This window comes from Notothenia coriiceps, unplaced genomic scaffold (genome assembly GCF_000735185.1).
Source record: "Notothenia coriiceps isolate Sejong01 unplaced genomic scaffold, NC01 NC01_scaffold00023587, whole genome shotgun sequence".
Taxonomy (NCBI): domain Eukaryota; kingdom Metazoa; phylum Chordata; class Actinopteri; order Perciformes; family Nototheniidae; genus Notothenia; species Notothenia coriiceps.
In genome coordinates, this window is record NW_011356288.1 from 104,762 (window position 1) to 132,230 (window position 27,469).

Sequence of the window (27,469 nt, forward strand, 5' to 3'; positions counted from 1 at the left end):
GTTTACGGTTTACGGTTACGGTACGTACGGTACGTACGGTACGGTTACGTTACGGTTCGGTTGGTTGGTTGGTGTGTGTGTGTGTGTGTGTGTGTGTGTGTGTGTGTGTGTGTGTGTGTGTGTGTGTGTGTGTGTGTGTGTGTGTGTGTGTGTGTGTGTGTGTGTGTGTGTGTGTGTGTGTGTGTGTGTGTGTGTGTGTGTGTGTGTGCATTATGTACCGTATGAACATGCAACTATGACTTCCTTTTTTCGAGTATAGAGGGGAATTCTGCTTCTGTGTTACAAGGTATTCAATGCCTCTTTTCTCACACACCTCATTGAAAAAGTTCCCCATAGCTTGGCCTTCCAGCCATAGTAATGCACGGCATCAATAACACAAAGTGAATCATGGGATGGAGAAATTCAATCATTTCATATCATATCATCAAAGTGTAGGCTACTTGCCATAAAACCCTATGCAGACAAGATTCAACTATTGTAATTGCACAGAGAACAGGGACAGGGAAATGCTGTTAGCATCTAATCAGAAGTGTAAGAAAAGCAGTAACGCCTAGGTATAAGTATATAAATATGACTAATTGTATACAGTAGACTATGAACACTATTCATCGGTATAAAGACAGTGAACAATAGTATAAATATGACTGTTCCCTAATTTCCTATTGTGCCATGACATATAGCCAGAGGCTTCACAAGTCTCAATGACATTTTAATTTGAAAAGCCAGTCCAGATGTGTAATACTCTCAAACACTTCAACACACTGCACGGACTGCAATATATTATATTATAAAGTGGAGGGCTGTGCAGATTCTTCGAGAGATAGGGATACATAGCCTACAAATATATATATATGAGTCTCCACACTTAAAGACACCTATGGGTCCACTTTGAGCCTCAGGAGACCCCACCCAGAGCCCCATGTGCTGCAGCAGCAAACCTGCATACCTGCACCGAGATCCAGAGGCTGACAGCTCGGTGCAAACAGCTCGTGAGCACCGAGCTGTCAGCCGGTGTGAGGAGCGACACAGCCCGGTATGAAACACAGTGTTTCCCCGCTTACCTTCCAAATGAGTCCGGTTCCCGCAGCACAGCAGCAGTAACCTCTCCCCCGGTGAAGCGCTACCACCGGTCGGTCACTTCATAAGTTATCCCCGCCTACCACACATCACGATGGAAGAATAGTTTCACTATCAAGCGTGAGCTCCAGGTGCTTACAGTTAGAAAATATGAGCCGGATGAAACAAAAGTTGTGTCTGAAGCATGCGGTGTTCTCTGCAGCTGTGTGCCCGCCTCACCGGCTCCGAGTCGCGGTGTGACTGTAGTAATATCCCCGGTCCTCCACCCACGCTGCTGCTGCCGCCTGATGACAGCTCTCAGCCGGGACACCCCGCGCCGCCTACCGGTGATACCAAGGATCTGCAGGAATCTTGTCCATTATTACAAAATAAATGTAACATGTTCCTAAGCTTAACGGAAGATGATTGGTGCCACGTGAACATTTTTGGACATCTGACCAAAAGTGTTATTTTTTAATATGTTCTGAGTTTAAATTCAGAATTTTGAGAACAAGTCACTACAGTGTTACCTGTGTTATCCACCTGTGAAGTAATTGTTTGGTTTATAATTAGAAACTACACTTTTTGAACTACATGTATCTGATGCCCATTGGTAAATAACTGGGAGTGCAAGATCTCAAAAAGGTATAGGCCTACGTACAATGAGACAGCGCTTTGTGAAACATCAGTGGATTTGGTACTTTTGACATTATATATATATGTTTTTAATGTTTCTGATCTAGTATTTCTTCAAACTACTATCTCGCTGTCTTTTGGCAACAGAAATTGTAATGAAGTAGGCGCTGTAGTAGTGTTAATTTTGTTGACTAAAACTATGACAAAATATGTTCGTCAAGGACCTTTTTTTCCATGACTAGGATGTGTCATAGAGTGCTGACTCAATGCATTTGGACCTTTCTTTGATCTTGCGCTTGCAGTTTTGGTGAGTACTGTAGCTCTTAGGGTAGTTATGTAAATTTCATCCAGTAATGGAGAGATAATCTCTGTATCAAAGAGGCACTGCTGGGAATTGAACCCAGGATCTCCTGTTTAGGGATTTCATAATACTACTTCCTTTCTTTTTAAATTTCATTGTTTCCCTTTATTTCTGAAGGCCGTAAAACATTTTATCCATAAAGTCCCCAAATAACAACATGTTTAGCTGTAATGTTGCATCCTGTTTGTCACGGTTAGATTGGTAATGCCCAAATATAGTTTACGCCAAACTAAACCAAACCCTTATTTCAGAGGTGGATAACACACCTGATTCAAGAGATAGTTTCCTTAACACTGCTGGGATTTGGACCCAGGATCTCCTGTTTACAAGACAGGCACTTTACCAATAGACAGGAAGGGCTACAGCACCCTCCCTGCCTATATTAGGGAGGGTGCTGTGGCCATTACTCTTGAATTTTCTAAACATATCCGTTATTATAACTAAACCCTCTCCTATGCTCGAGAGTAGTCTTTCTTTTTAGGCTTTAATTTGTCAGCAAGAAAGTGAAAACGGTTGCTTTTAGGAACACCCAACCTCTATAAATTATGATTTTCTCAATGAGGCTACTGTTCCTTATATAGATATTTACCAGTGGGCATCAGATACATCTAGTTTAAAAAATCTAACTTATAAACACAAACTAACCCAAACCATTACTTCAGAGGTGGATAACAGTCAACTTAAAATCCTTACCAAACATTTACTATTAACTTGTTAGCGATGAGAGCTGGGATTTGGACCCAGGATCTCCTGTTTACAAGCAGGCACTTTTACCGCTAAGCTACAGCGCCTCCTTCACCAAAATCTATATTGCAAAAAGACAGCGAGATAGCAGATTGAAACAATGCTAGATCAAAAACATTCAGCTTTGCAACAGTTTTTATGTTAAAAGGAAATTGTTTTGACTCGTTTTTTAAACCCTATACATCCTCACAATGAGTTTGGGTGAGTAACTCTGAATATAAACGTAACTTTGTTTGAAAGAAAAATGAAGAGGCCACTTTTATCTGCTCCTTGTTGGATGTGATTGGGTGGACTGTGGTGGGATGTGGGACTAATTTGTTTTGGGTAGTTTTGTAAATGTAATCAAGTACTCTAGAGATAATCTCTGCAACAAAGAGGCGCTGCTGGGAATTGAACTCAGGATCTCCTGTTTACTAGACAGGCGCTTCGACCGCTTTTATTATTTTTTATTTTTTAACTTTTATTATCAAAAATAGACATTTAACAGTTCATCACAATTACATAAAGCATTTACAATATATAACAAATACACACATTTAAATCACAACAGCTTCATAATTTGTTTGAAACCATGGAAAAGCAGACAAAACATAAAACAAGAATAAATATACCAAACTACTATATATAACAAAAAATAACTCAGGCATATTAAATCAAAAAAATTGAAACAAATAACAAACGCAAAAAATAAAACAAACACTCCTCCACCAAAACCTAAATTGATGTAAACCTATAAACAAGAAAAACAAACCAAACTCAAACAAATCAAATTGAATCAATCAAAACAAAACTGAAAAATAGTGTCTCTTATGTCATTTTTCAAAGTTGAAGCACAGAGCCCCCTCCTCATCCAGCTCAATTAATGTGGTGCCAGTTACGAAGTCCTCGCAAAGTATGTCCTTTTTTACGTGTATGTCCTTTTCAGTATGTACAACATACCAAACATTTACGATTGAATGTAATTGAATATGGTAACGATTATAGGTTTATCCAGCGCATCTATATGGCGCTGGGTTTATCTAAATAGAACCTTTCTGCAACAAAGAGGCGCTGCTGGGAGTTGAACCCAGGATCTCCTGTTTACTAGACAGGCGCTTTACCGTTAAGCCACAGCACCACGTCAACGGCCGTCGTTCGTCTAAGTTAGGCTATTGAGTAGTAGAGTTAATTTCGTTGACTACAATTTTTTTTTCAGGCTGTAAAAATGCCATCAATAGCCAACACTCTTGAATTTTCTAACAGTATGTATCTGTTATTATAACCAAACCCTATATTCTCTAGTAGAGTCTTTATTTCAGCTTTTTGTGTGAAAGTGAAAACGGTTGATTCTTTTGTTTTTGGGAACAGCCAACCTCTATAAATTATGATTTTCTCAATTGCAGTTCCTTATATAGATATTTACCAGTGGGCATCAGATAAATCTAGTTTAAAAAATCTACCTTATAAACACAAACTAAGGTGGATAACAGTCAACTTTAGACCATAAACTTAGTAATTTTCAAGTACAAACTATACCAAACATTTTCGATTGAATGTAGGCTAATTGATCATGGTAACGATGAGAGCTTTATTATATTTCTCGGCAACAAAGAGGCGCTGCTGGGAGTTGAACCCAGGATCTCCTGTTTACTAGACAGGCGCTTTACCGTTAAGCCACAGCACCGTGACACCGACCGATGTTCTTCTCAGATAGTATACTGACTAGTAGTGTTCATTTCGTTGACTAAAACTATGTTGGTCAACGACTTGATTTAGCATGACAAAATAGAAACTCTCTCCAACAAAGAGGCGCTGCTGGGAGTTGAACCCAGGATCTCCTGTTTACTAGACAGGCGCTTTACCGTTAAGCCACAGCACCATGTCTCACTTCTGCCCTCTCAGTTACCTTAATCCCTGCACTTGTTAATATCGTTGACTAAAACTATGACGAAATATGTTGGTCAACGACTTCTTTTTCCATGACTGAGACGATGACGAGACGGCACCGACGTCAGTAAACAATATCTGTAACGAAATCAACATGCAATATCGTTGACGAAAAATGACGAGACGAAAATGTAGTTTACTAGATAAAAACGTTGCCAAAATCTCTCTTTATTTTCCTTGAAGAAAAAGGAGGAGACAAAATATTATCAAAGATAACATCTCTGATAATCAGTTTTTCTCCCAGCAGTTCCATTTCCGGTGCTGCGGTCGGGCAGCAGCTGTGTCTCTGTGCTGCGCGCGGCGGTATACATTTGAATTACACCGGGCCAGCGGCACACTGAACTGTCAGGAAGACTAGGATCTAACTAACCTTATTTAAAATAAAATAAAATGGTAATAACAGGACTTTTATTAAAACCAAACCCTCTCCTATGCTCTTGTCTTTCTTTCAGGTTTTTCTTTGTCAGTAGAAAGTGAAAACGGTTGCTTTTAGGAACACCCAAACTCTATAAATATAAAAGGATTTTCTAAATTACCGTTCCTTATAAAGACATTTACCAGTGGGCATCAGACAAATCTAGATTAAACAATCTAGTTTATACACCTAAACTAACCCAAACCATTACTTCAGTGCAGGTGAATAACAGAAAACTTTAAACTATAACGTCGTTTTTAAAGTCGTTTTCAAGTACAAACCATACCAAACATTTACTATCGAATGTAATTGAACGTGGTAACGATGAGAGCTTTATCTAAATATATTTTTGTTGCTCTCTGCAACAAAGAGGCACTGCTGGGAGTTGAACCCAGGATCTCCTGTTTACTAGACAGGCGCTTTACCGCTAAGCCACAGCACCCGCCCACGAATTTCCGTATGTTTGAGTTTATATAGTCAGTAGTTTCCATTCATTCTTCACAGGCGCTTTACCGCTAAATTACAGCACCCGTTTTTACATCCACTACCTCCTTACTTTTTAACTTCCATTGTGTGATTGTGCATTCATAAAGTACCAAACCGAAAATATGTTTAGCTGTAATCTTGCATCCTGTTTGTCTGTTTGTCACGGTCAGGTCAGAGCCGTTTTGAGAGTTGCGAAAGCGGAAATCCAAAATGCTTGATAGTCACGTGGTTCTCGTAGACTCAGATAGTTCCCGGAAGTTCGTGGCGGGCCATCTGAATGCGTTAATAACAGAAGATAGAACTGGGATTTTTGGTAATTAGTAGTCAATAAAGGGTTTGATTTGCAATATTTATACAACATATTGATATGTGGATGTAGTTAGATCAATATGTTTTAAAAAAAGTAACATTTGCTAGTATTTGAGGATTAATATACTTTATTTATACCAATTTGGGAAATGTTTTCTTTGCAGCAGCAAAAGACAAGGCATTGTACATAAGAGAAGTTAAAAGACTAGAAATAAACAATCCAAAATGTAAACATCTGAAATAGAAATAAAGCATTTAATAGCATTAAAAAAGTAGAAAATATACATAGTGTGAACAGCTATTTTACCTGCCTTAACATAAGGCCAACGTTGCCTTGGTTAAAGAGCGTGTTGCTGTTGTTTATTGCTTTAAATTCTTTAAAATAAATATATTGTTCTTAAATCTGTATGGTAGTCATGAGCATCACATCCTAATGTTTATTGATATATTTATAGGGAGGGGATGGGAAGGAATGTTTAAAAATTCAGATTAGATTCATTTCTACCATTTCTTTAATTCATGGTGGTTTCAGTAATCCCATGGCAATTGAGGACCTAAGTAATATACATGAGAAAGTGTAATCTTTATGACTTTCAGAAAGGACAGGAGACCGAGAGGTGCCTATCAAAGATTGTCAACTGACAGCACAATAAGTCAAAGAACTAGCAGCAGCAGCAGCAGCAGCATGATGATGATGATGATGATGATGTTAAATGTGTTGTTTTAGGAACAGCCATTGTAAATAAATGGAATTCAATAAACATCAAATAGCATATCATGCAGTTTGTCTGTGCCTTTTCCTCCGTGTTGTCCTGGCATATAGTCTCCACCATGAGACTATAAAAACATTGTTGCTGTGCTGCCTGGGGGTGCTCCAATCGCTCAGAAAAATCGCTTGAAAAAATACTAGATCAGAAACATTACAAAAAATATATATGTAAAAGTACAAAATCCACTACTGTTCTTAACATTTGTCATCAAAGTAATAGAATGTGTCACAAAGTGCTGTCTCATTGTATTTATTCCTTTTTGAGATCTTGCACTCCCAGATAAATGTGGTTCAAAAAGTGTAGTTTCTAATTATACACCCAAACTAAACCAAACAATTACTTCACGGGTGGATAACACAGCTAATACTGCAGTGACTTTTTCTAAAAATTCTGAATTTAAAATCAGAACAAAACTAAAATAACACTTTTGGTCAGATGTCCAAAAATGTTCAGTGCACCAATCATCTTCCGTTAAGCTTACATGTTACATTTATTTTGTAATAATGGACAAGATTCCTGCAGATCCTCGGTATCACCGGTATGCGGCTCGGGGTGTCCCGGCTGAGAGCTGTCTCTCATCAGCCGGCAGCAGCAGCAGCGTGGGTGGAGGACCGGGGATATTACTGCAGTCACACCGAGACTCAGAGCCGGTGAGGCGGGCAGACAGCTGCAGAGAACACCGCATGCTTCAGACACAACCGCTGTTTCATCCGGCTCATATTTTTACTGTAAGCACCTGGAGCTCACGCTTGATAGTGAAACTACTCTTCCATCGTGATGTATGGCTGGAAGGGATAACTTATGAATATATATATATATATACTTCATAAGTTATTTTAATTTTAGTTTTCATTTAAAGTTAATACAAGTTATTATATATATATATACCGACCAGCGGTAGCGTTTCTCCGGGGGAGAGATTGCTGCTGCGGAAACCGGACTCATTTGAAAGGGAAACAATGAGTTTCACTGTGTGTCGCACCTCACACAGGGGTGCAGGTCTGCGGGTTTGCATATGCAGAGATTTTGCAATGTGTGACTCTGATTATAAACCTTATCAAATGGACTCATTTTGGGTAGCATCGCACATTTAATTCAGGTGCTCTCTGTAACAAAGAGGCACTGCTGGGATTTGAACCCAGGATCTCCTGTTTACGAGACAGGCGCTTTACCACTAAGCCACAGCGCCTTTATGATCCGTGCTTCTATCTCTTCAAATTAACATCCATTGCTTCCTTTTATTTCCACAACACATTTTTAAGTCTGTATAACATTGTATTCACAAAGTCCCAAAGCCAGAATATGTTGAGCTGTAATGTTGCACTTCTATAGGCCTAGTTTTACGCCTAAACTAAACCAAACCCTTATTTCAATATTTGGCCTGTGAGATTTAATGAATGACTCGATGAGCACCGAAAACTGTCTCCGTCTGCTTCACTCCAAGTAGTTTAACCCAGATAATATCCTTTGAATGCAGGTTAAAACTTCTCTGCTCTAGGTGGTGCTTGAACTCACAACCTCGGCAGGTTAGTGTCTTATAAGTACCACACGATGACCGATTGCGCCACTGGAGCACAACATGTATATAATATTAAAAACAATAGCCATTGGTCTTACATTTTCTAAATGTATCTGTTATTATAACCAAACACTCTCCTATGCTCTCGACGTCTTTCTTTCATGTTTTTATTTGTCAGTAGAAAGTGAAAACGGGTGCTTTTAGGAACACCCGACCCCTATAAATCAGGATTTTCTAAATTACCGTTCCTTATATAGATATTGCAGTGGGCATCAGATCAATCTTTACAAAATCTAGTTTATACACCCAAACTATACTATCGTTTTAAAGTACAAACCATTCCAAATATTTACTATTGAATGTAATTGAACGTGGTAACGATGAGAGCTTTATCTAAATATATTGTGTTGCTCTCCGCAACAAAAAGACACTACTAGGAGTTGAACCAAGGATCTCCTGTTTACTAGACACGCGCTTTACCGCTAAGCCACAGCACCCGCACACGCAATCCGCCCTTCCCAGTTAATATATATTACAGTAGTCTTCTTTCATTCCGTTCACAGACGCAGCACCGGAAATGGAACTGCTTAGCTGAGAAAAACTGATTATCAGAGATGTTAAGTTATCTTTGATAATATTTCGTCTCCTCCTTTTTCTTCAAGGAAAGTAAAGAGAGATTTTGGCAACGTTTTTATCTCGTCATTTTTCGTCAACGATATTGCATGTTGATTTCGTTACAGATATTGGTTACTGACGTCGGTGCCGTCTCGTCATTGTCTCGTCTTAGTCATGGAAAAATAAGTCGTTGTCCAACATATTTCGTCATACTTTTAGTCAACGAACTGAACACTACTACTCAGCCTAGTAAATGAGAACAGCTACGATTGTCAACATGGTGCTGTGGCTTAACGGTAAAGCGCCTGTCTAGTAAACAGGAGATCCTGGGTTCAACTCCCAGCAGCGCCTCTTTGTTGCCGAGAGCTATAATAAAGCTCTCATCGTTCAATTACATTCAATCGTAAATGTTTGGTATAGTCTGTACTTGAAAACATCTAAGTTTATGGTCTAAAGTCGACTGTTTTCCAAGCAATGGTTTGGATTAGTTTGTATTTATAAGGTAGATTTTTAAAACTAGATGTATCTGATGCCCACTGGTAAATATCTATATAAGATAAGAAAATAATAATTTATAGAGGTTGGGTGTTCCTAAAAACAAAAGAATCATCCGTTTTCACTTTCACACAAAAACCTGAAATAAAGACTCTACTAGAGAATAGGAGAGGGTTTGGTTATAATAACAGATACATACGCTTAGAAAATTCAAGAGTGATGGCTATTGATGGCATTTTTACAGCCTAAAAAAACATTTTTAGTCAACAAAATTAACACTACTCAGCCGGTTGAGTGAGAGGAACGACTGGTGTTGACGTGGTGCTGTGGCTTAACGGTAAAGCGCCTGTCTAGTAAACAGGAGATCCTGGGTTCAACTCCCAGCAGCGCCTCTTTGTTGCAGAGAGGTTCTAGTTAGATAAAACTCTAATCGTTACCATGTTCAATCGTAAATGTTTGTTAAGGTTTATACTTGAAAACAACTTAGGTTATAGTTTAAAGTTGACAGTTGTCCATTCCTGAAGTAATGGCTTGGGTTAGTTTGTGTTGATAAATTAGATTTTTTTTAAATAGATTTATCTGATGCCCACAGGTAAATATCTAGGGTGCGAAGCTCGAACACGCACACCTAGGCCTGTCGCGATAAGCAATTAATTGATTTATCGTACGATAAATCAAAATGAACTCGATAACTTTTTTGACCTCGGTACATTTCCGTTTACATGCATGTTTGTTTACATAAGGATGTGACCAGCATTTTAGCCAGGCGCGCTGTGGCTGCCGGCCACTCTACCGGCCCGGCGCGCTGTGTCTACCGGCCCGGCGCGTTGTGAGGGGCGGGGCTCACACACAGCCAGGTCTGGACACAGGGCTGTACCCAGACTTTTAGATAAATAATATAGAGACAAGCAGGAGACAACGTGTGACTTACTCGAGGGGAATTTAAAGTTAAATGGAATTGGTTGCAAAACCTAATTCCACATCTCCGGTGTGGGAATATTTTGGAATTAAGCCAAATCAACGAGGCGAACCTACGGACTTGAATGAGCTGCCGGTATATCGCATTTGTTTCAAAAAAGGTAGCAACAAAAGCTACGACCAACCTAAAACTGCACCTGAAACACAACCACCCCATTCCGTTTTCCCAGCTGGGAGCCAACACGGCAATGGATGTTTCCTTTTGCACTTTTTTTCTTGAGACAACAGGACATGTTTGGTTTTTTCTTTGAGGGAAATGTTTTTTTTTAAGCTGTTGTTGTCCTGTGGAAAAATGTAATCATAAGAAATGACTCCGGAAAAGCTGCAGATAACCACTGCTCCCAAGCCCTGTTGTTGCCATTTTATTTTCTGTTAAATAAGGTTAGGTAGATCCGAGTCTTCCTGACAGTTCAGTGTGCCGCTGGCCCGGTGTAATTCAAATGTGCCGCCGCGTGCAGCACAGACATAGCTGCTGCCCAGACGCAGCAGCGGAAATGGAACTGATGGGAGAAGAACTGACTATCAGAGATGTTACGTTATCTTTGATAATATTTCGTCTCCTCCTTTTGCATCAACGAAAGTAAAGAGAGATTTTTACATTTTCGTCTCGTAATATTTCGTCAACGATATTGCATGTTGATTTCGTTACAGTTATTTTTTACTGACGTGGGTTCCGTCTCGACATCGTCTCGTATTAATCATGGAGAAAAAAAAGTCGTTGACGAACATATTTCGTCATATTTTTCATGAAAGTAAATGAGAAGAGCTCCGGCCGTAGACGTGGTGCTGTGGCTTAACGGTAAAGCGCCTGTCTAGTAAACAGGAGATCCTGGGTTCAACTCCCAGCAGCGCCTCTTTGTTGCCGTGAGCTATAATAAAGCTCTTATCGTTACCATGTTCAATTACATTCAATCGTAAATGTTTGGTATAGTTTTTACTTGAAAACGACTACGTTTATGGTAGATTTTGAAAAAATCCGTGTATCTACCGTCCAATTGTTTTTCTTTATTAAACACGTAAACGGAAGAGCGTCTGAGAGGCGTTTTCGCTTTTTGCTTTTTACCTTACTAAATGGTCTAATGGTCATTGGAGCGAGGGGTGGGGCCAAACTCACGGAAGTAATTTCAAAACAAAAGCACTCGTTGGCTAAAATCACACTTTGAATCACCACAGTATCCTGCTGAAGGAACGGTGATTATTATAAAAAAGGTGAATTTAGCGATCACAACAAAAAAGGCCAAGACACATATTGAGCCCAGAGAATGGATGTTATTAAGGGCTGTAAATATAATAAGCCTATTTCTAAAATGGACAACATTGTTAGGAGATTTAAACTATAGGCTACAGCGGTTCTGCACTGCGGTCACTCAGCCGTCTCTCGAGTTTGCTTTTTCAAATCAGCTGCTCTTCATTATTCCTGCTATATTTGACGAGTGATACAAATATTTGTTACCACAAGTTCTTAAGGAAACTGACACTGTTGGACTCGGTTGTTTGACTTCTACCAGAAATAAAATGAAGTGCTTCTTCTGTGTACTTTGTGAATAATCCTCTCATAGTCCCCCCCATAATGCATGTTTTTCTGCTATCTTTGATGAATGATACAAATATAATTTTACCATTACTTCTTAATGAAATTGTTGCTGTTTGACTTTGTATTAGCATACTACTTACAATACATTGAAGTACTTTTACTGTGTATTTTTTGAGAAATACTCTGTCAAAGTCCCCTGCTGAGAACAAAATCAAGCCAGTTCTGCTAAGTTTGATGAGGGAATTCTTTTTTGTTGCCATTAGTTCTTCGTGAGATTGATCCTGTTGGACAGGATCAATCTCACGAAGAACTAATGGCAACAAAAAAGAATTCCCTCATCAAACTTAGCAGAACTGGCTTGATTTTGTTCTCAGCAGGGGACTTNAAGAGTGACAGAGTGTGTCAGTGTGCAGTCTACCATCCTCTTAAAATACTCTGTCCAACAATATCAGTCTCATGAAGAAAGGTTTTTTAACGCTTATTCAAAATAGCAGAGAAACATGCATTGTTGTTCTCAGGAGGGGACATTGACAGAGGATTGTTGGAAAAGTACACAGTAAGTACTTCATAGTACTTGTGGGGGTAGTTTCACTAGTACTGAGTCCAACAGGATCAATCCCACGAAGAACTAATGGCAACAAAAAAGAATTCCCTCATCAAACTTGAAGTGGCTTGATTTTGTTCTCAGCAGGGGACTTTGACTGTGTATTTTTTGAGAAATCCTCTGTCAAAGTACTTCAATGTATTGTTAGTAGTAGGGTAACTAATACAAAGTCAAACAGTATCAATTTCATTAAGAACTAATGGTAACATTGTATTGTTATCACTCATCAAAGATAGCAGAAAAACATGCATTATGTAGGCTACTAAGGAGGGGACTTTGACAGAGGATTACTCACAAAGTACACAGTAAAAGTANCCGCTAGTTCGTTCCTCGCAGATTCTTCAGTCTCATCAGCCTCATCCTTCCATCAGTCCCAGTCAACGCCTCCAGCACACTTCCAGTGTCTGACTCCATATGATATTGTCCTGATGCTGTAAGGGTGATGTCCCATGATCACACAATGACCCCTCTAAAGTCTGAGTGCCAAGGACCTCATATTATGTCTGTCATTAATGTGACTACAGAACAATAGCCCTCACCTCAGTGATTATGAAATCACTAGAAAGAATTCTGCTCCGATTTCTTATCAGTACAACACAAGACAAACTGGATCCATACCAATTTGCCTATAAACAAGGGTGCCGCACGGAAGATGCTGTGGCCACTCTGGTTCACATCATCACTAAACATTTAGATAAACGCAACACCTATGCAAGAGCCCTCTTCCTAGACTTCTCATCAGCATTCAACACAATACAAGCAGACATCTTGGTGTCAAAAATGGGCAAAATGGAAGTAAATCCATACCTTATTTACTGGTATGCTGCTTTCCTCACTAGTAGAGAGCAACTTGTGAAGGTTAACAAAACCCTGTCATCTGCCATCACAACCAATGTAGGTGCCCCCCAGGGCTGCGTGTGAGTTGAAGCTGTGCTCTTTGCTCCTATACACTGATGATTGTCCGTACCAACACACGNACAAGATCACATAGATGAGTTATTCCGTGTGCTTTTCCCCTCCAGCCCCCCCACCATAGGACGATGTACGCTCTCATCTGCGCCAGATGTTACAGTCATAACACAGTTCAGGTCATCTAGTCCAATGTTTGTCCTGCTGTAGTACAAGTGTGAGTGTTTGTGTGTGTGTGTGTGTGTGTGTGTGTGTGTGTGTGTGTGTGTGTGTGTGTGTGTGTGTGTGTGTGTGTGTGTGTGATCTGCTGCTACACATACATACAAACATTAATAAATGATTGAACATCTGCCACAACAGGATGTCAGTTATGGAAATCATCATCTCAGAAAGGAAAATAATAAATGGCAATGACAGGAGGAGCGTGTATCTCTTTCCTGGCCAATATTTAAATCACATTTGACTTTGACTTTGTGACTTCCTCAGGCTTTCATGACATCAAATCATTATTTAATTGAATATTATGGCCAACTGTTTCCTGTAATCTTACCAGGAAACTGAGGATGGGTTTGAAGAACAGTGTACAGGAATGATTGGAGCCGATCTCTGCTTTAAATTCCTATGTTCCTATAGGCCTATATGTTTTTTTTTTTTTTAAATAGCTATCGACTTAATTTGACCCTACGCTGGTTGCAGATTCCTATTGCTAACATCCATGTGTATTTGAATGGGTTTGACAGACACACACTGGGGTCATAAGGACTTTAAGCCATCTGTCTAAAGACCGCTTTGATTGTCTTGTGGCGTCTGTCTTTCATCTTGTTACTGCAGATTACAAGAGCGAGCGATTCATTAGTCAATCAGCCGCTGTGCTGATACGCCTCGACTCACTTCACTGTGCTGACAAGTGTACCACCCACCCACTTACTGTACAAAACCACAAACACAGGAAGCAGCCACTCAAAGCATACATAAATATGTAACACTTCTCTATCAAGAATGCATAAATAAAATAAGTATAGCTTGGTAAAGTCATTGTCTTTCTTAAAATTAAAACCCTTCCTGTCCCAAAAGGTCTTTGAAGCATAGAGTGCCCTCCCCAGTGCCACTTGGTTTTCTCATTTACTTTACTAAGTCCTTTTTCCATCTGCCTTTCAATGCTTACACCAGCTGCAACTGTGGTAAACTCTCAAAAACGTCTAGTAGAAACCCAGTGCCCTCACCTGTCTCTGTGCAGCAATCTGTGCCATAAAACAGTAGCAATACAAATGCTATCTTCCAGGTGCCTTTTCACAGAACGGTTTAGCGATGTAACTATTGAAGCATTTTGAAAAACAACTAACAATAAGAAAATGCTGTCTGCTATTAGATGCTGCTATGCCCGGCATACTTGCCAACCTTTAGACCTCAGAAATCGTGAGCATTTCAAAATCTAAAATTGGGGGAGGGGCTCCTCTCGCCGGAGCTGTTAGATTAACATTAGCACGCTTATTGTAGTTGTAAGTGCACTGCCTTGCGGCCTGTAGCACCGTCCTTGATGGAGCATATGTGTGGGCTGGACCTGTATTTTACAGGAAAGGAGTGAGCAGAGAGTGGAGTAGTTGTCGATTCTTGTTCTGTTTTCTGTGAATATCTGCCTCACCCTCTCAGACTTTGAGTTGCGCGCGCTACTAAAGAGACGTGTTACCATGGAAACCAAACAATGGTGTAGCTGTATTAAAGTCCGAGTGGAAACAGTCGTGTGTAAATCTGATTTTGTCAGAAATCGGGAGAAATGCGGGAGAAATATGAGCCCGGGAGGAAACCGGGAGAGGGCAATGAAATCGGGAGTCTCCCGCGAAAATCGGGAGGGTTGACAAGTATGATGCCCGGATTGCTGTGTGTTGAAATATTTCAAGGTGCTTTCTTCTTTCATCTCGTATAGAAGTACTAGGATTAACATGTACAAAGATTAGCTTTATCACAGATTCCTCATAGGCTGCAACCTGCGTTCACCCGGCCTCATTGTGCGGCTTCTCTGTAGGTAGGACATGCCTCACATTCCTGAGAAGTACCTTACATCCTGTTTCACTGTATTCACTTCTGCCTGCTGCAGCATGGTAGACATAAGGACCGTGATCATAAAGGTCAGGCTTAGTGTAGAACTGTGTAGTGCATGCACCTGTCTCAAACCTGCATTATTCCCCAAATAGATATTTATTGAATCCTAAGCAGCATCTTTTCGAGGGGGTGAATCAATATTTGTATATGGTTTATTTATCCTTACCATGTTGTTGACTTTATCTTATGAATGTTAGAGACCTGAGTCGTACGTACGTGGTTAAGGTTGTTCATTTGAGTAATGAATGATTAAAAGTAGGCCTACATTCATTATTTAAGCTACGAGCAGCAACACACAAAATGTAAGCAAACTGTTTCATGTATGTATACATGTTTGCAAAAAGCTACATAAGAAAATCCAATGCATAATTCACTCAGGTCAAAACATAGCAGCATTCAAATGGTTGAATGTTAGCAACTGGAGGAGGGAAGTTTGATTACAAACAATACAGCTTTTTCATTTTCATCCTTTATCATTTCTAACTATCACAACAGAGCCGGCCAGCTAACCAATCAGAGCAGACTGGGCTCTGGTTTCAGACAGAGGGGGAAAAGAGGTGCTGCTGCACAGGCAGTATGAGAAAAATAAAGAGCTTTTTGAACATTAAAGCATGGAGACATGTAGAGACACTACATACTGATATACACCTGAACATCAGCAGGAGAGGACTCTTTAAAGTAGAGACACTACATACTGATATACACCTGAACATCAGCAGGAGAGGACTCTTTAAAGTAGAGACACTACATACTGATATACACCTGAACATCAGCAGGGAGAGGACTCTTTAAAGTAGAGACACTACATACTGATATACACCTGAACATCAGCAGGAGAGGACTCTTTAAAGTAGAGACACTACATACTGATATACACCTGAACATCAGCAGGAGAGGACTCTTTAAAGTAGAGACGCTAAATACTTATATGAACCTAAACAATGAGACAGAATCGAGCCCCTTTAATAAGAAAGTTCCTTTTCTCCTCTGGTAGGATGTCTTTTGGCTTTAAAAAAATAAGCAAACAGCATAGAGAAAAAGCTGCTTAACTATAGAGAGATAACGAGCAGACATACTCTCTGTGTCTGCCTCTGAGAGAAATCATCTCTCTCCTCCGCTGCTCAGCTGTGTCAGCAGCAGAGATTTAATTGACAACTTGAAACCGTTGCAAAAGCATAGAAAGTCAAAAATCCACGACTTAACTTCCAACACTCCGGTTTTGCATAATCAGAAAGTCTCAGATCTTTTTTCACAGTGAGAGAGATGTCATTAAGAGATGATTAAAGGGTTGGCGCAGGCTAATGCTATCAAGTGTTTCTAGATTGACGTGTGGCCTGTGGGAAAGCAGCTTTTACATTTCACAGTATTCAAACCACAAGTCACTTTCACACCCACACGATTCTTGCAAAGCAGTCTGCACGGGAAGACAGGAAGAAAAGAAAGTGGTATGCTCTTTGCAGGGTTTGATATCTGATTAAACCTGCTGGCTTCTGTAAAGATCTAAACACATCAGGTGTTGACAATACCCCGGGGACCTGGGTTGGTTGGATATGTTCTACCACAGTGTTTAAACGAAAGCAAAGCTGTGGCCAGCCACAAGCCTCTTGCTGCATGTTGTCTGCAGAAGACCTGGGATGCTTTGAGACAGAGGGCAGAGGAAACTACAGCAACAGATGGAGAGAGATGAGACAAAACAGAACAACTTTTATCACATGTTGGGAGAAGATGAAAGAAGCAAGAAAACTTAGAATAAACAGAATGACATTTTGGAAGGATGTACAAGAGAAACATTTTATCTCAATCAAAAACATTTGTCTATCTTGTACATGCGTGTCTAAACAACACGTGAAAACCATTTGCATAGTTTCACTGCGTGGGCTTGCTGCATGATTAAAAAATGTAGGTCTATGTGTGTGTACTTGTTTATTCTCAGCTCTATGCATGTGGCGAGTGTGTGGATCAAACCGTCTGCTACACACACACCACACATCTGCATGAGTTTAACCGTTTCTGTCTCAAGGGTATGTTTGGTTTGGTTGAAGCCTCCGTGCATGTAAACCTAAATTAGTCTGTAACCTAATGAGTGCTGATGGATCGTTCTGAGACACATGCTTACAGGGCAGATTTGTCGGGGAACAATGGGGTAGCAGAAATAAGCTGCCGTGATGTCACTTTACACAAAGTAATTTGACCCATTGTTCATGAAGCAAAGTTAATGTAGCAGCTTTTAGTTCTCTGGTCTGCCTCGAAAACATCCTTTTACTCATGAAATCAAATCTACAGTATTTCATAATGACAAAACTCGTGATTTGAAATAAAAGGAAAACAGGAGGGTTCATTGTGGTGATTAACTCATTTCCAGGATTGACAGTGAGTATGCACGGCAGCAGAAATGATTTAATGGAAAAAAAGTCCCTAAAAGAAAGCCAGCACTGAAACGGCTCCAACACCTCATGGCACATTCAGCTGCCAAAATGCCACTGAAAGGAGTAAAATAGCTTCTCAGCTTCTGTGCCAGGCATGAGACTTAAGAGGATCGAGTAGTTTTGTTTTCATTCTGCTATTCGGTCTCTTTCTAAAGTAGAAGCTGGTGACGGACATTACATTACATGTTGGACGGTTTTATCCAAAGCAACTTACATACTGTGGGCAATCCCCACAGGAGCAATTTGGGGTGAAGTGTCCACAACGACATGCTAACTGCAGTGGGGTTTGAACCTGTGACCCCAACGACAAGGCTCTATCCACTGCGCCACACGCCTCCCTCCCAAACGCCTTTAGAGACTGCAGGACGATGTGAAGAGAGGATGAGAAACAGGATGTCTGTGTGTACTTTTCACATCTCTTATCTCCGCACCCATTATCTTGCTGAATCAAAACAAGAATAGCCACATCAAGCATGACAGCTACACGTATAGCTGTAAAAGAGTAAAAGCAGGTTCATACATGCATGCTATTTTTACTTCACAGTAAAACCTATTCTCCATTTTATCCTGTCCTAATACTCAAACTGGGTATGATACCAAATGAATCGGCTGTTTTAAAATGTCTATATATAGACATTTTAAANACACACACACACACACACACACACACACACACACACACACACACACACACACACACACACACACACACACACACACACACACACACACACACACACACACACACACACACACACACACACACACACACACACAAGCAAGTGTTGGTTTAACAAAGTTGTTTTCCAATACTTTGTACTCAAGCAACATATAACAGTTAACACACAACAGCAGAAAAGTGAAAAGCAGGGATAACTCACATTGACATTAGGGTTAGATTGATGTTAGAGGTTTGTTTGAAGAGACACAAGTGCTTAACGAGCAGGTTTGAGTAGTAGATTAGTAGGCCATTTCCAGTTTCAAGTAGCAACAGTAACTCTAAATGTACACCCTCACCCAGCTTCATGCTAAAAGGGTGTATGCTAGATGAGGACACTTCCTTGAAACTTAATTTTTTTTAAATGCTCACATCAGAGTTATTGTAATTTTATCTGAAATGTTTTTCATGTAGTTATGATAAACTTATAAAAAGCAAGCCCAAGATAACTATTACTACTGCATTACTTTTACTAGCACTTACCTATGCTAACATGTTAACAATAAATGTCAACTTTTAAAGTGTTAAATATAAGTCCAGAGAGTAAACAAATGTCTCACAGTAAAAATGTGAGACAAAAATATTTTGTTATTACTTTTTTAGACGTTAAACACAAAGCACTGCTAAGCTATGAAAGCGACCTAGCATTACACCTTTCTTTCCGTATATTTGTTTCAATGTAGGATAGTTGTAACTAAAAACCCATTGCTGTTTACATATGATATATTTGTTATATATCTACCAGAACTGAAGTGATCAGAACTGATTTTACTGTAACCTTTTGAAACAGATGGTAAAACTAAAAGTGCAAAAGTAGTGGTTAGGCCCATAGCATTGGTGGTATTGTTAGTTCAACTAGATAAAGTTGTTATTGCCAGGTATCATGCGTGAATTAGACATTTTTTGCTTGTAATATTCAAAAATAAATGCTTAATGTGTGAAAAAGACATCAATTGAACCCTAGTCAAGATGACAAAGCAAAGAGTTAAAGCAAGCGCCAAAGATCTCAATGAATAGAAAAAGTGATGGAGGAAAAGGTGGTAATTGTTCCTCCATGTTTCTAACGTGGCGCTGGCCTACCCTCTGCATGCCATAGTGGTGGTGGTGGTGGTGGTGGTGGTGGGGGGGGAGGTAGAGGGGAGGAGGGGTCTCAGTGCTGGCCAGGGACAGGTTGTCCTGGCTGTGGAGCTCCATCTCCCTCATCACCTGAGGCTTCAGACCCCCGTACAGATGGCTGCAGTGCTGCAGGCTCTTCCTCCGCCATCGCTGGGTGCTGTCGCTGTCTTTGCTCACCCCGAACCAGTCAGCCGTGCCCCTGGGGAGAGAGGGGGGCTGGTTAGTAAACAAGGGAACACTGCATATCCTCATATAGGTTTGTTTTTTATTTGGGAGTGGTATATCTCAATCTTCAATCTTTATTTATTTATATAGCACATTCAAAACAACCTCAGTTGACCAAAGTGCTGTACAGGGAATAAATAAAATATAAAATAACACAATGGGAGTAAAATAATAAAAAATAATTAAAAACATGATAAAAACACATACAAATGTAAAAATGGTATGTTCAAGTATTAAAAGCCAGTGCAAAGAGGTGAGCTTTTAGCTGAGATTTAAAGGTTCAATAGCCCGGATATGAACTGTTCCACATATGAGAAATATAATTAATTCTGACTTTGCCTGTCAGCTGTTTTGTGCATTTCAGGTAGCTGTTATGCTGTTATCCAGGGCACGATTACATACAAATATCAACAACGTGAATGTCAGAAAGCTCGCACATTGTTCCACTGTAACAAGATATTCTTGTGACATTTCAAAGTCACAGTATGTGGATATCTATGTGTATAAACGATAACATCACTGCTGTATTTATGCCTAATCTACACGCCGTCATATTGAGTGTGAATGAATAACAAAGTCATGACCATGAATGGGCTTAACCAAACTTTCATGTCACATTTTGTATAAGAATCACATTGCTGAAGTCGTTGTACATTTGAATTGTATACATAATCTGTTGAAGCCTTGAACAAATCTTGACACACACACACACACACACACACACACACACACACACACACACACACACACACACACACACACACACACACACACACACACACACACACACACACACACTGAATATTCTCGGGCGCATTGAGCCGTAAATCCCTCATGATTAGCAGAACAAAAGGATGATTACTTGATTGATGCAGCTGCTTGTTGGAGATGAATTGACTTGTTAATTGGTTCATTTGATGATTGTTTTCTTTTTTTACAGTGATAAAGAGAACCATAGCAGTAGAAAGTCAACGAGCATCTGCAATCTTTAAAATGTGGAACAGTCTTTTTTTTTAGGACACTAAATAGAAAGCCAAAATGCATGGTTTCATATAATACTTTTTTTTTTAAAAATACAACTTTGACCAGTTTGAGCTACAGTGCTAGTTTTTGTAATTAAACTAAAGTCTGAGTAAGGCAAATGTATAGAATAATTTTAACAACCCAAATCAGTTAAAACTTTAATCTGGATTACAGTTCAGTGGTTAGATATTGAAAAATCAACAGCACTATGATCAGATCGGGTTATTAACGGTGTTTTGTGCAACATTTACGCCAAAAACATCTTCCTTTTTCCAGTCCCCTTCTAGCATTTTCCTTTCTCTTTCATTGTGACTGTGATTGCATGGATGCTACCAATCAGCTTAAAGAGCCTGAATAAAAGATACTGTCTTGATCTTAACACGACCCACTGCCCTCAGTTCAAGCCTTCGTTAAAAAAGCAGATGTTGCTTCTTCAGTCCTGCACTTCATGGCTGTGTTTCTCATTTAAACTCAATACATGTCCATAGAGGTCCTCTTTTGAAACAGTGCCTGAGTGCCAGGCTGCGTGTTGGCCGACCAGCGGGGGAGGCCACGGTGGGGGAAATGTTTGGAGAGCAGGACACTCGGAAATAAACACTCATCATCAAGAGAGATGCCAGCTGGGGAAGCCTTTTAAGGATGCACAGGGGCAGGAGGGAGGCGGCGCGTCCCTGATTGTTGTCCTCCCAGAGAGGAAGGTCTTTTAGAAAGAAGACAGGTTTGGGAAGGCAAAGAGAATCAGACTGAGAATGGATGAGAAAAGTGAATAATTCGCAAATAAAATGGACCTAACATCCTGCTCAAAGACAGATGACGTTTGTTTATGGGCTTGTTTAGATAAGCAGGTATTTGTCTCTGTGTCAAGCATACAGGTCATATTCGCCAACACACAAAAAATAAAATAAAAATACTCCCGAGTGCTTGACGACAGCACAGATCCATCACACATTAAAGATTAAAACTAATGTTAAGCAACATGAATTAGCTTTTATGTTCTCAAGGTAAGGCTGGTTCACAGAGAGCAGCAATCTGATGTAATTACAGGCTTAGACAAGACTCATTTCATCAGGGAAGAAAAGGCCAAGGGGAAGAACAGAGTGTAATGTAAACAAATATACAGAGAACAGGAGGATTTTGAACACTATGTGATAAGTATTGAATGTTCTCATTTGATCAATCCACTAATGAGACATGTTTGAGTATGTACGATAAGTCTTTCCCTTTCATGTTTCCCTACACTACATCTCAGGGGTAAATATTGTTCTTTTAACTCAACTACATTCTTCTGACAGCTTTAGTTACATAGTTAGTTGATGTCGTGCTCCAAGTGCTACATCCTGTGTAGAGGCTTTTAAAAAACAACTGAAGACCTATCTTTTTACATTGGCTTTTGTTTATACTTGAGATGTTTTCTGTTCTTATGTTTGTTCTTTTCGGGACTCCCCCGTGGTCTGTGTTTTGTTTTGATGTTAACCTTACTTTTCTGCCTCATGTTGATATTGTATTCATGTTTCTGTGGTCTTAATTTTAACTTTTGTTCTTTCTTGTGAACAGTGGCGGTTCTAGACCAATTTTACTGTGGGGGGGGGGCCAGTTATTTCATTTGGGGCACAATAAAAGCGGGTTAAAAAGACAAAGACAGTATAAAGTAGACCCTCCAGAAAAACGCGGGCTAAAATCCTTGATTATGCGATTAAACATGCGGGGTTTTATGTGATTTTATGCGGTGAAATTGCGGGAAGTTGCGAAATATGCGGAAAGTTGCGAAATATGCTAAATATGCGGGGGAAAAGAATAACAATTTTTTAAAATATTGAGCTGTCTTATTTATTCTCTCTCACACACAACCTGCCACTAACGTTTAACCCCTTTACTATTCAATTAAACACAATCAATGTTTATTTATTGTAAAAGCAATTGGGCTATTTTAATCTCACACACACACCACCCCCCCCCTTCTCCGCTCATTCTGTTTTCATTTACTCGTTCGTTATCTGACCAGGCTTCAATCTTGTAGGTCTACTCACTTCGTTGTCTTGTAGCCCTCGAAAGGGTTTTGAGGTTGATCCCTCGGTGAGCGTGAGTCGTTTGGCTCCTCTGATTCCGCGACCTCACCGTAATCCCCCGTTACCGTCCGTCCGCAAGCCAGCCAGCACAAGCATTTTCGAATGTTTGAATGAACTCAAGTGGGCGTCCACCGTCGATTTTCTCTTATGGCTGCCAAACAGCACAGTTGCACCGGGGTGGCAGAATAGTTTCGCGCCCCACTTTGCCCGGTCTTTAGTAGAATGTCGTCGGTAAACCTGAGATGGATAGGATTTTTCATCCCCTTGGTGTTTTCTCTATGTGTGAGCTCCACACGTTCAGCTCCTAATACCAGTGTTGTTTACATTCTGATGATGCGCGAAGCTGATGACGCAAGACGAGTTAACTTTTTTTTAAAATTTTATGCGTGGGAAAAAATGCGAGGATTATGCGGCCCTTTTGATAAAATATGCGCGCGGGGCATTTTCAAAATCTGGCGCCATTTAGTGCTGATTATGCGGTAAATTCTGGCGATCGGCAGAATCGCGTTTTTCTGGAAGGGTCTAATAAAGTAAATAGTGTAAAAGAAAGCATAGAAATACAGTAATTGGTATTTGTTTTAGTACAATTTGAAGTTACAGTTCTTGATCAGGCGGTAGTTTTTTCACTTTTAGAGTATTGTGTTTTAGTAACTTTAAAGTGACAATTTAAACTTAAAAACATAAAACAGTGGATGTTTGCTTTTATAAGGGCAATGAACAAGTTTAATGCTCCAAGTGTAAGCATCCAGGTCTCTGAATTGATTTAGTTGGCAATAATTGAAATAATTGTAACCTTTTTTTTAAAGGGGGGCACAGGTCAGTGTTCAGCGCGGGCAGCTGGCCCCTATTCGCAGCCCCCGCCCTAGAACGCGCCCCTGGCTTGTGAAGCACTTTGTGAATGGATTTCTGTGAACGGTGGCTATACTAATACAACGATATTATTATATATTATTAGCTTCTTTTCCCGCACGTCAGCAAGTACACCTCAACTGTCCCAGAGAGCCTCTCAGGAGGGGTTGAGGGTCTGGGTCATACCTGAAGAGGGGGGCATGGCCGTGGATCTGTTTATCCTCCATCATGAGCCCAACACCACTGTCCCCACTTTACCCCCGGCATTAAACGCCTGATCCGTCTGCATAAACGAGAACACAGATACACAATACCATCGAGGGATTATCCCTGATATGCCAGGCGCAGCGGTACCTTGTAACACTCAGCGTTATGAAAGAGAGGGATGATCACTCAAGCATGTCCAGACTCTGAGCAAACATCCGGTTAATCAAAGGTCGGAGGAAAACCGGGCGTTTATCTCTCACTCGTATAGACGGGAATCTGATCCAATTCGCGATGGAAATGAGGACTAGGTCCACCACTGGAGCACTCTCTTGAAAGTAGACTGATATCGATTTTCTGACCTTAACGTCCCCACCTTGCACAAGAGTTCCCCTGTGTGTGTGTGAGAGTGTGAATGTGTCAGTGTCTGCAAGGGCCTCCCAGTTCCCTCCTTGTGAGTTCACGTAAAAAAGGATGTGTCCTACTGGGCAAAAAGACAAGTGAAGCCTCTGGTCGCTTGCAACTGAATCCCCCCTCCCCAAAACGCTTCTATCTGTCCCTGCATTGTTTGCTCAGGAGTCGTCTAAACACTAGTTCGTTCCACAGGAAAATGAGAGAAGGATGGGACATCACACGACAATTAGAGGGAGTAGCAGACAGAGGGAGGGCACCTGGGACATGTCTGGACGGGAGCACACACTCACTGCATGCAGCAGCACCAAAAATAAGGTTTAGCTCCAACCGCCCTTGCTTTGCAGCGAATAGAAGTTCAAGGGTGGTGTAATCTTCATTTAAACACCGCTATCATTACTGAGAGCTGAGAGTAAAATTATTAACTCTGGCCGTGAGCTGTCCAAAATTAATGGCTTCCTTAACCAATTAGACTAACATCAACCAAGCACTCCATTAAATCCTAACAAAAGCAGCATTCGTCAGCAAATCAACGCTTCGATATACATTAGCATTACATTAGCATTAACATACATTGCATTTAGGGCTGACGGCTTTATCAAAGGGCGAACTTACAATAAGTGGGCATTCGACCAGGAAGATATCAACTTTAAGAAAAACAGAAATCATGATAAGTACATCAGGTTCATCAGAGCCAAACATTTCAAAGTGCTACTCAACTGGCATTTAAAAAGCCAGCCCTTTAATTAGTATATACAGTGCCGTGTTGTTACGTAATTTTAGTCGGCTTCGAAGTGGAGTCTTAAAGAGATGAGTTTTCAGTTTGCGTCGGAAGATTGTGTAAGCATCTGGCTGTCCTGATTTCCAATGGGAAGCTCATTCCAGCATTTTGGAGGGCCAGGATCAGGGCAAACCCCAACCCAATATACGCTTTGTTTATAAGGCATACTTGTGGGCACTAAACAAGGTTCAATTTGTATTTTGTGTCCTCAACAACTGTGACATGTTTACGCTTTGCTTTAATGTTGCAACGACTTGCTTAGGTTACTTTGTTCTGTAAGGTTTACCTCAGCCTGCTTGCAGATAAACACTCTCTGCTCGCAGGTGAGGCTTGACTCACTGGAGGGCTGGCTGTGTAAGTAATGGATTCAGGCGAAAATATCATGTTTTAGGGAAGCTGGGCAGTTGCTCAGAATGAAGGATCAAAAAAATTAAAGGGACTTGACTTGGGAAGCTGAAGGGGTCGGCCAGTTCAAGAATTGAAGAAACAGGGGCAGTGCCAGTTCGCCTAGCTGGCACCGAAAAACCAGCTGCTACCTGGTGCCAGATAACCCTGACAACGGGAATAAAGTAGGGCCTTTTTATAAACATCAGGATGAGCCGCTCTGAAGAGTTCCTGTTGCTCCAGTGAGGCCTTGAACTCACAACCTCTCGGCATTGACTGCGCAGTAGTGCTGGGGGAAACCGATTATTTTGAAAACCGATTAATCGGGCGATTATTTCAATGCGATTAGTCGACCTAAATCTACGATTATTTTTCTGTTGTTCGATTTATAACGAAACATAAGGTATGGCTCAAATAAATACCAAAAAACATTACTCTCATCTCGTGACAACTGGCGGCACCCAGCTACGTGCAGCCCTGCGCGCTGGACATTGCTTTGGCTCCTGGGTTGCAATTGTCCGCCAGAACCCTCCACAGGAATCCGAAAAGCTCCGCCGCAGGTGTGAGTTTGAAGGGCGCTCCTTGAACTTGGGCGCTCCCTCAGGCAGACCGTTCCGCAGTTTTCAGCCCGAACTACACGTTTGGGCCCTTACCAGGTCTCATCCCAGAGGTTCTCTTTAATTTTTCTCATCACTGGCCTGTGCTGCAGGCACCGTCCTTTTCAGCCTCCTGTCTGAAACCAGAGCCCAGTCCTGCCCTGATTGGTTAGACCTGGCGCGCTCGTTGTGATTGGTTCAACCGCTTAGAATGTCCTGCGGCCCCTTAGCCTATCCATGTGGGCCCCTATCAATGTTTGGACGCGGCTAGCCGTTAGAAGCGCAAGTGTTAGCATAAGTGATGTAACGATGATTCTTAGAAGCTAAGGGTTGGGATTTGGACTCTTGCAGACCATTAGCATGGCACACAAAACGCGAAAAATGACATACTAAAGGCAAACGTGAATCCACTAAAAATCCATAGGGCCTTCAAAGTAGTTGAGGAATATAATCCGGTATTTATGCCACTCTTTTAGAGGAGGAGGATCCTCTGGGCAACCTCCTGAACGACACACTAACTTTCCCTAATCGATTATCTCTCTCATAAACAGTCCAAAGCGTAAATCTGTTTCTTCTCTGCCACACTCAGCACGCCACGCGCAGCAAACACACGCACGCACGTGCACACCGCACACGGCAACACTTGGCATGATAAGGTGAACGGCTCTTGAAGGGCGCCTGGTCTCCAGGTTTTTTCTGGCCCCCGCGTTCAACATATAGCATTCTCTCCAAAAGGCTTTGATGTGGACCGGAATGCAGTGAGAGGATCACAGATAGTCGCGTGTGAACGTAATTGTGTTTATTTTGTCTGGCCTCAATCCGTGAGGTGCCCGGTCGCCGCAATTTTCTGGACTGATACTGAAGCACACCACTGGATGACAGAGCTTGTGTGTTCAAAACACCAGTTCAAAGGGACGACGACATGACTCAGCGGACTGTTGTGGCAAAACTCAGTAAATGTGGCCAGAATCCAGGAAAGAAGTGTTGTACACCCAAAAAACATTGTGGGGGGGGGGGGGCATTTTGTGGCACTAATTTCTATCTTGGTCATTGTCCCCACCCTCCTTTGTATTCTGATTTTGTGTTTCTTTGTAGCCATTTTGAGTTGGCTCTTTGCTTTTTTGGTCTCTTCACTTATCCGTCCTTACCTTGTTGTTACTTTGATTTCATTAGTGGTTTAGCATCACTTGCGTATTGCCTTTGTCGGTTGTTT

General features: G+C 40.9%; 1 protein-coding gene and 8 non-coding genes across 9 annotated transcripts in view; 3 read left to right on the top strand and 6 right to left on the bottom strand.

The window, feature by feature from the left end:
* Positions 1–3,842: 3,842 nt before the first annotated feature.
* Positions 3,843–3,914, bottom strand: trnat-agu (transfer RNA threonine (anticodon AGU)). Its single transcript has one exon. It is a non-coding gene; the product is annotated as a tRNA-Thr (tRNA).
* A 474-nt stretch (positions 3,915–4,388) lies between these two features.
* On the bottom strand, positions 4,389–4,460 carry trnat-agu (transfer RNA threonine (anticodon AGU)). The gene has a single exon. It is a non-coding gene; the product is annotated as a tRNA-Thr (tRNA).
* A 123-nt stretch (positions 4,461–4,583) lies between these two features.
* trnat-agu (transfer RNA threonine (anticodon AGU)) lies at positions 4,584–4,655 on the bottom strand. The gene has a single exon. It is a non-coding gene; the product is annotated as a tRNA-Thr (tRNA).
* Positions 4,656–5,508: 853 nt separating this feature from the next.
* On the bottom strand, positions 5,509–5,580 carry trnat-agu (transfer RNA threonine (anticodon AGU)). Its single transcript has one exon. It is a non-coding gene; the product is annotated as a tRNA-Thr (tRNA).
* Positions 5,581–7,235: 1,655 nt separating this feature from the next.
* Positions 7,236–27,469, bottom strand: part of LOC104954665 (elongator complex protein 1-like) — a 33,694-nt gene continuing 13,460 nt past the window's right edge. The window contains exons 6-9 of the mRNA XM_010781833.1: positions 21,942–21,993; positions 21,476–21,665; positions 19,763–19,916; positions 7,236–7,370 (exon numbers count right to left, since the gene is read on the bottom strand). Coding sequence (XP_010780135.1) covers positions 7,236–7,370; positions 19,763–19,916; positions 21,476–21,665; positions 21,942–21,993 — 531 coding nt within the window. The remainder of the gene's footprint in view (positions 7,371–19,762; positions 19,917–21,475; positions 21,666–21,941; positions 21,994–27,469) is intronic.
* Positions 7,821–7,892, bottom strand: trnat-cgu (transfer RNA threonine (anticodon CGU)). The gene has a single exon. It is a non-coding gene; the product is annotated as a tRNA-Thr (tRNA).
* On the top strand, positions 9,117–9,188 carry trnat-agu (transfer RNA threonine (anticodon AGU)). The gene has a single exon. It is a non-coding gene; the product is annotated as a tRNA-Thr (tRNA).
* trnat-agu (transfer RNA threonine (anticodon AGU)) lies at positions 9,653–9,724 on the top strand. Its single transcript has one exon. It is a non-coding gene; the product is annotated as a tRNA-Thr (tRNA).
* On the top strand, positions 11,093–11,164 carry trnat-agu (transfer RNA threonine (anticodon AGU)). Its single transcript has one exon. It is a non-coding gene; the product is annotated as a tRNA-Thr (tRNA).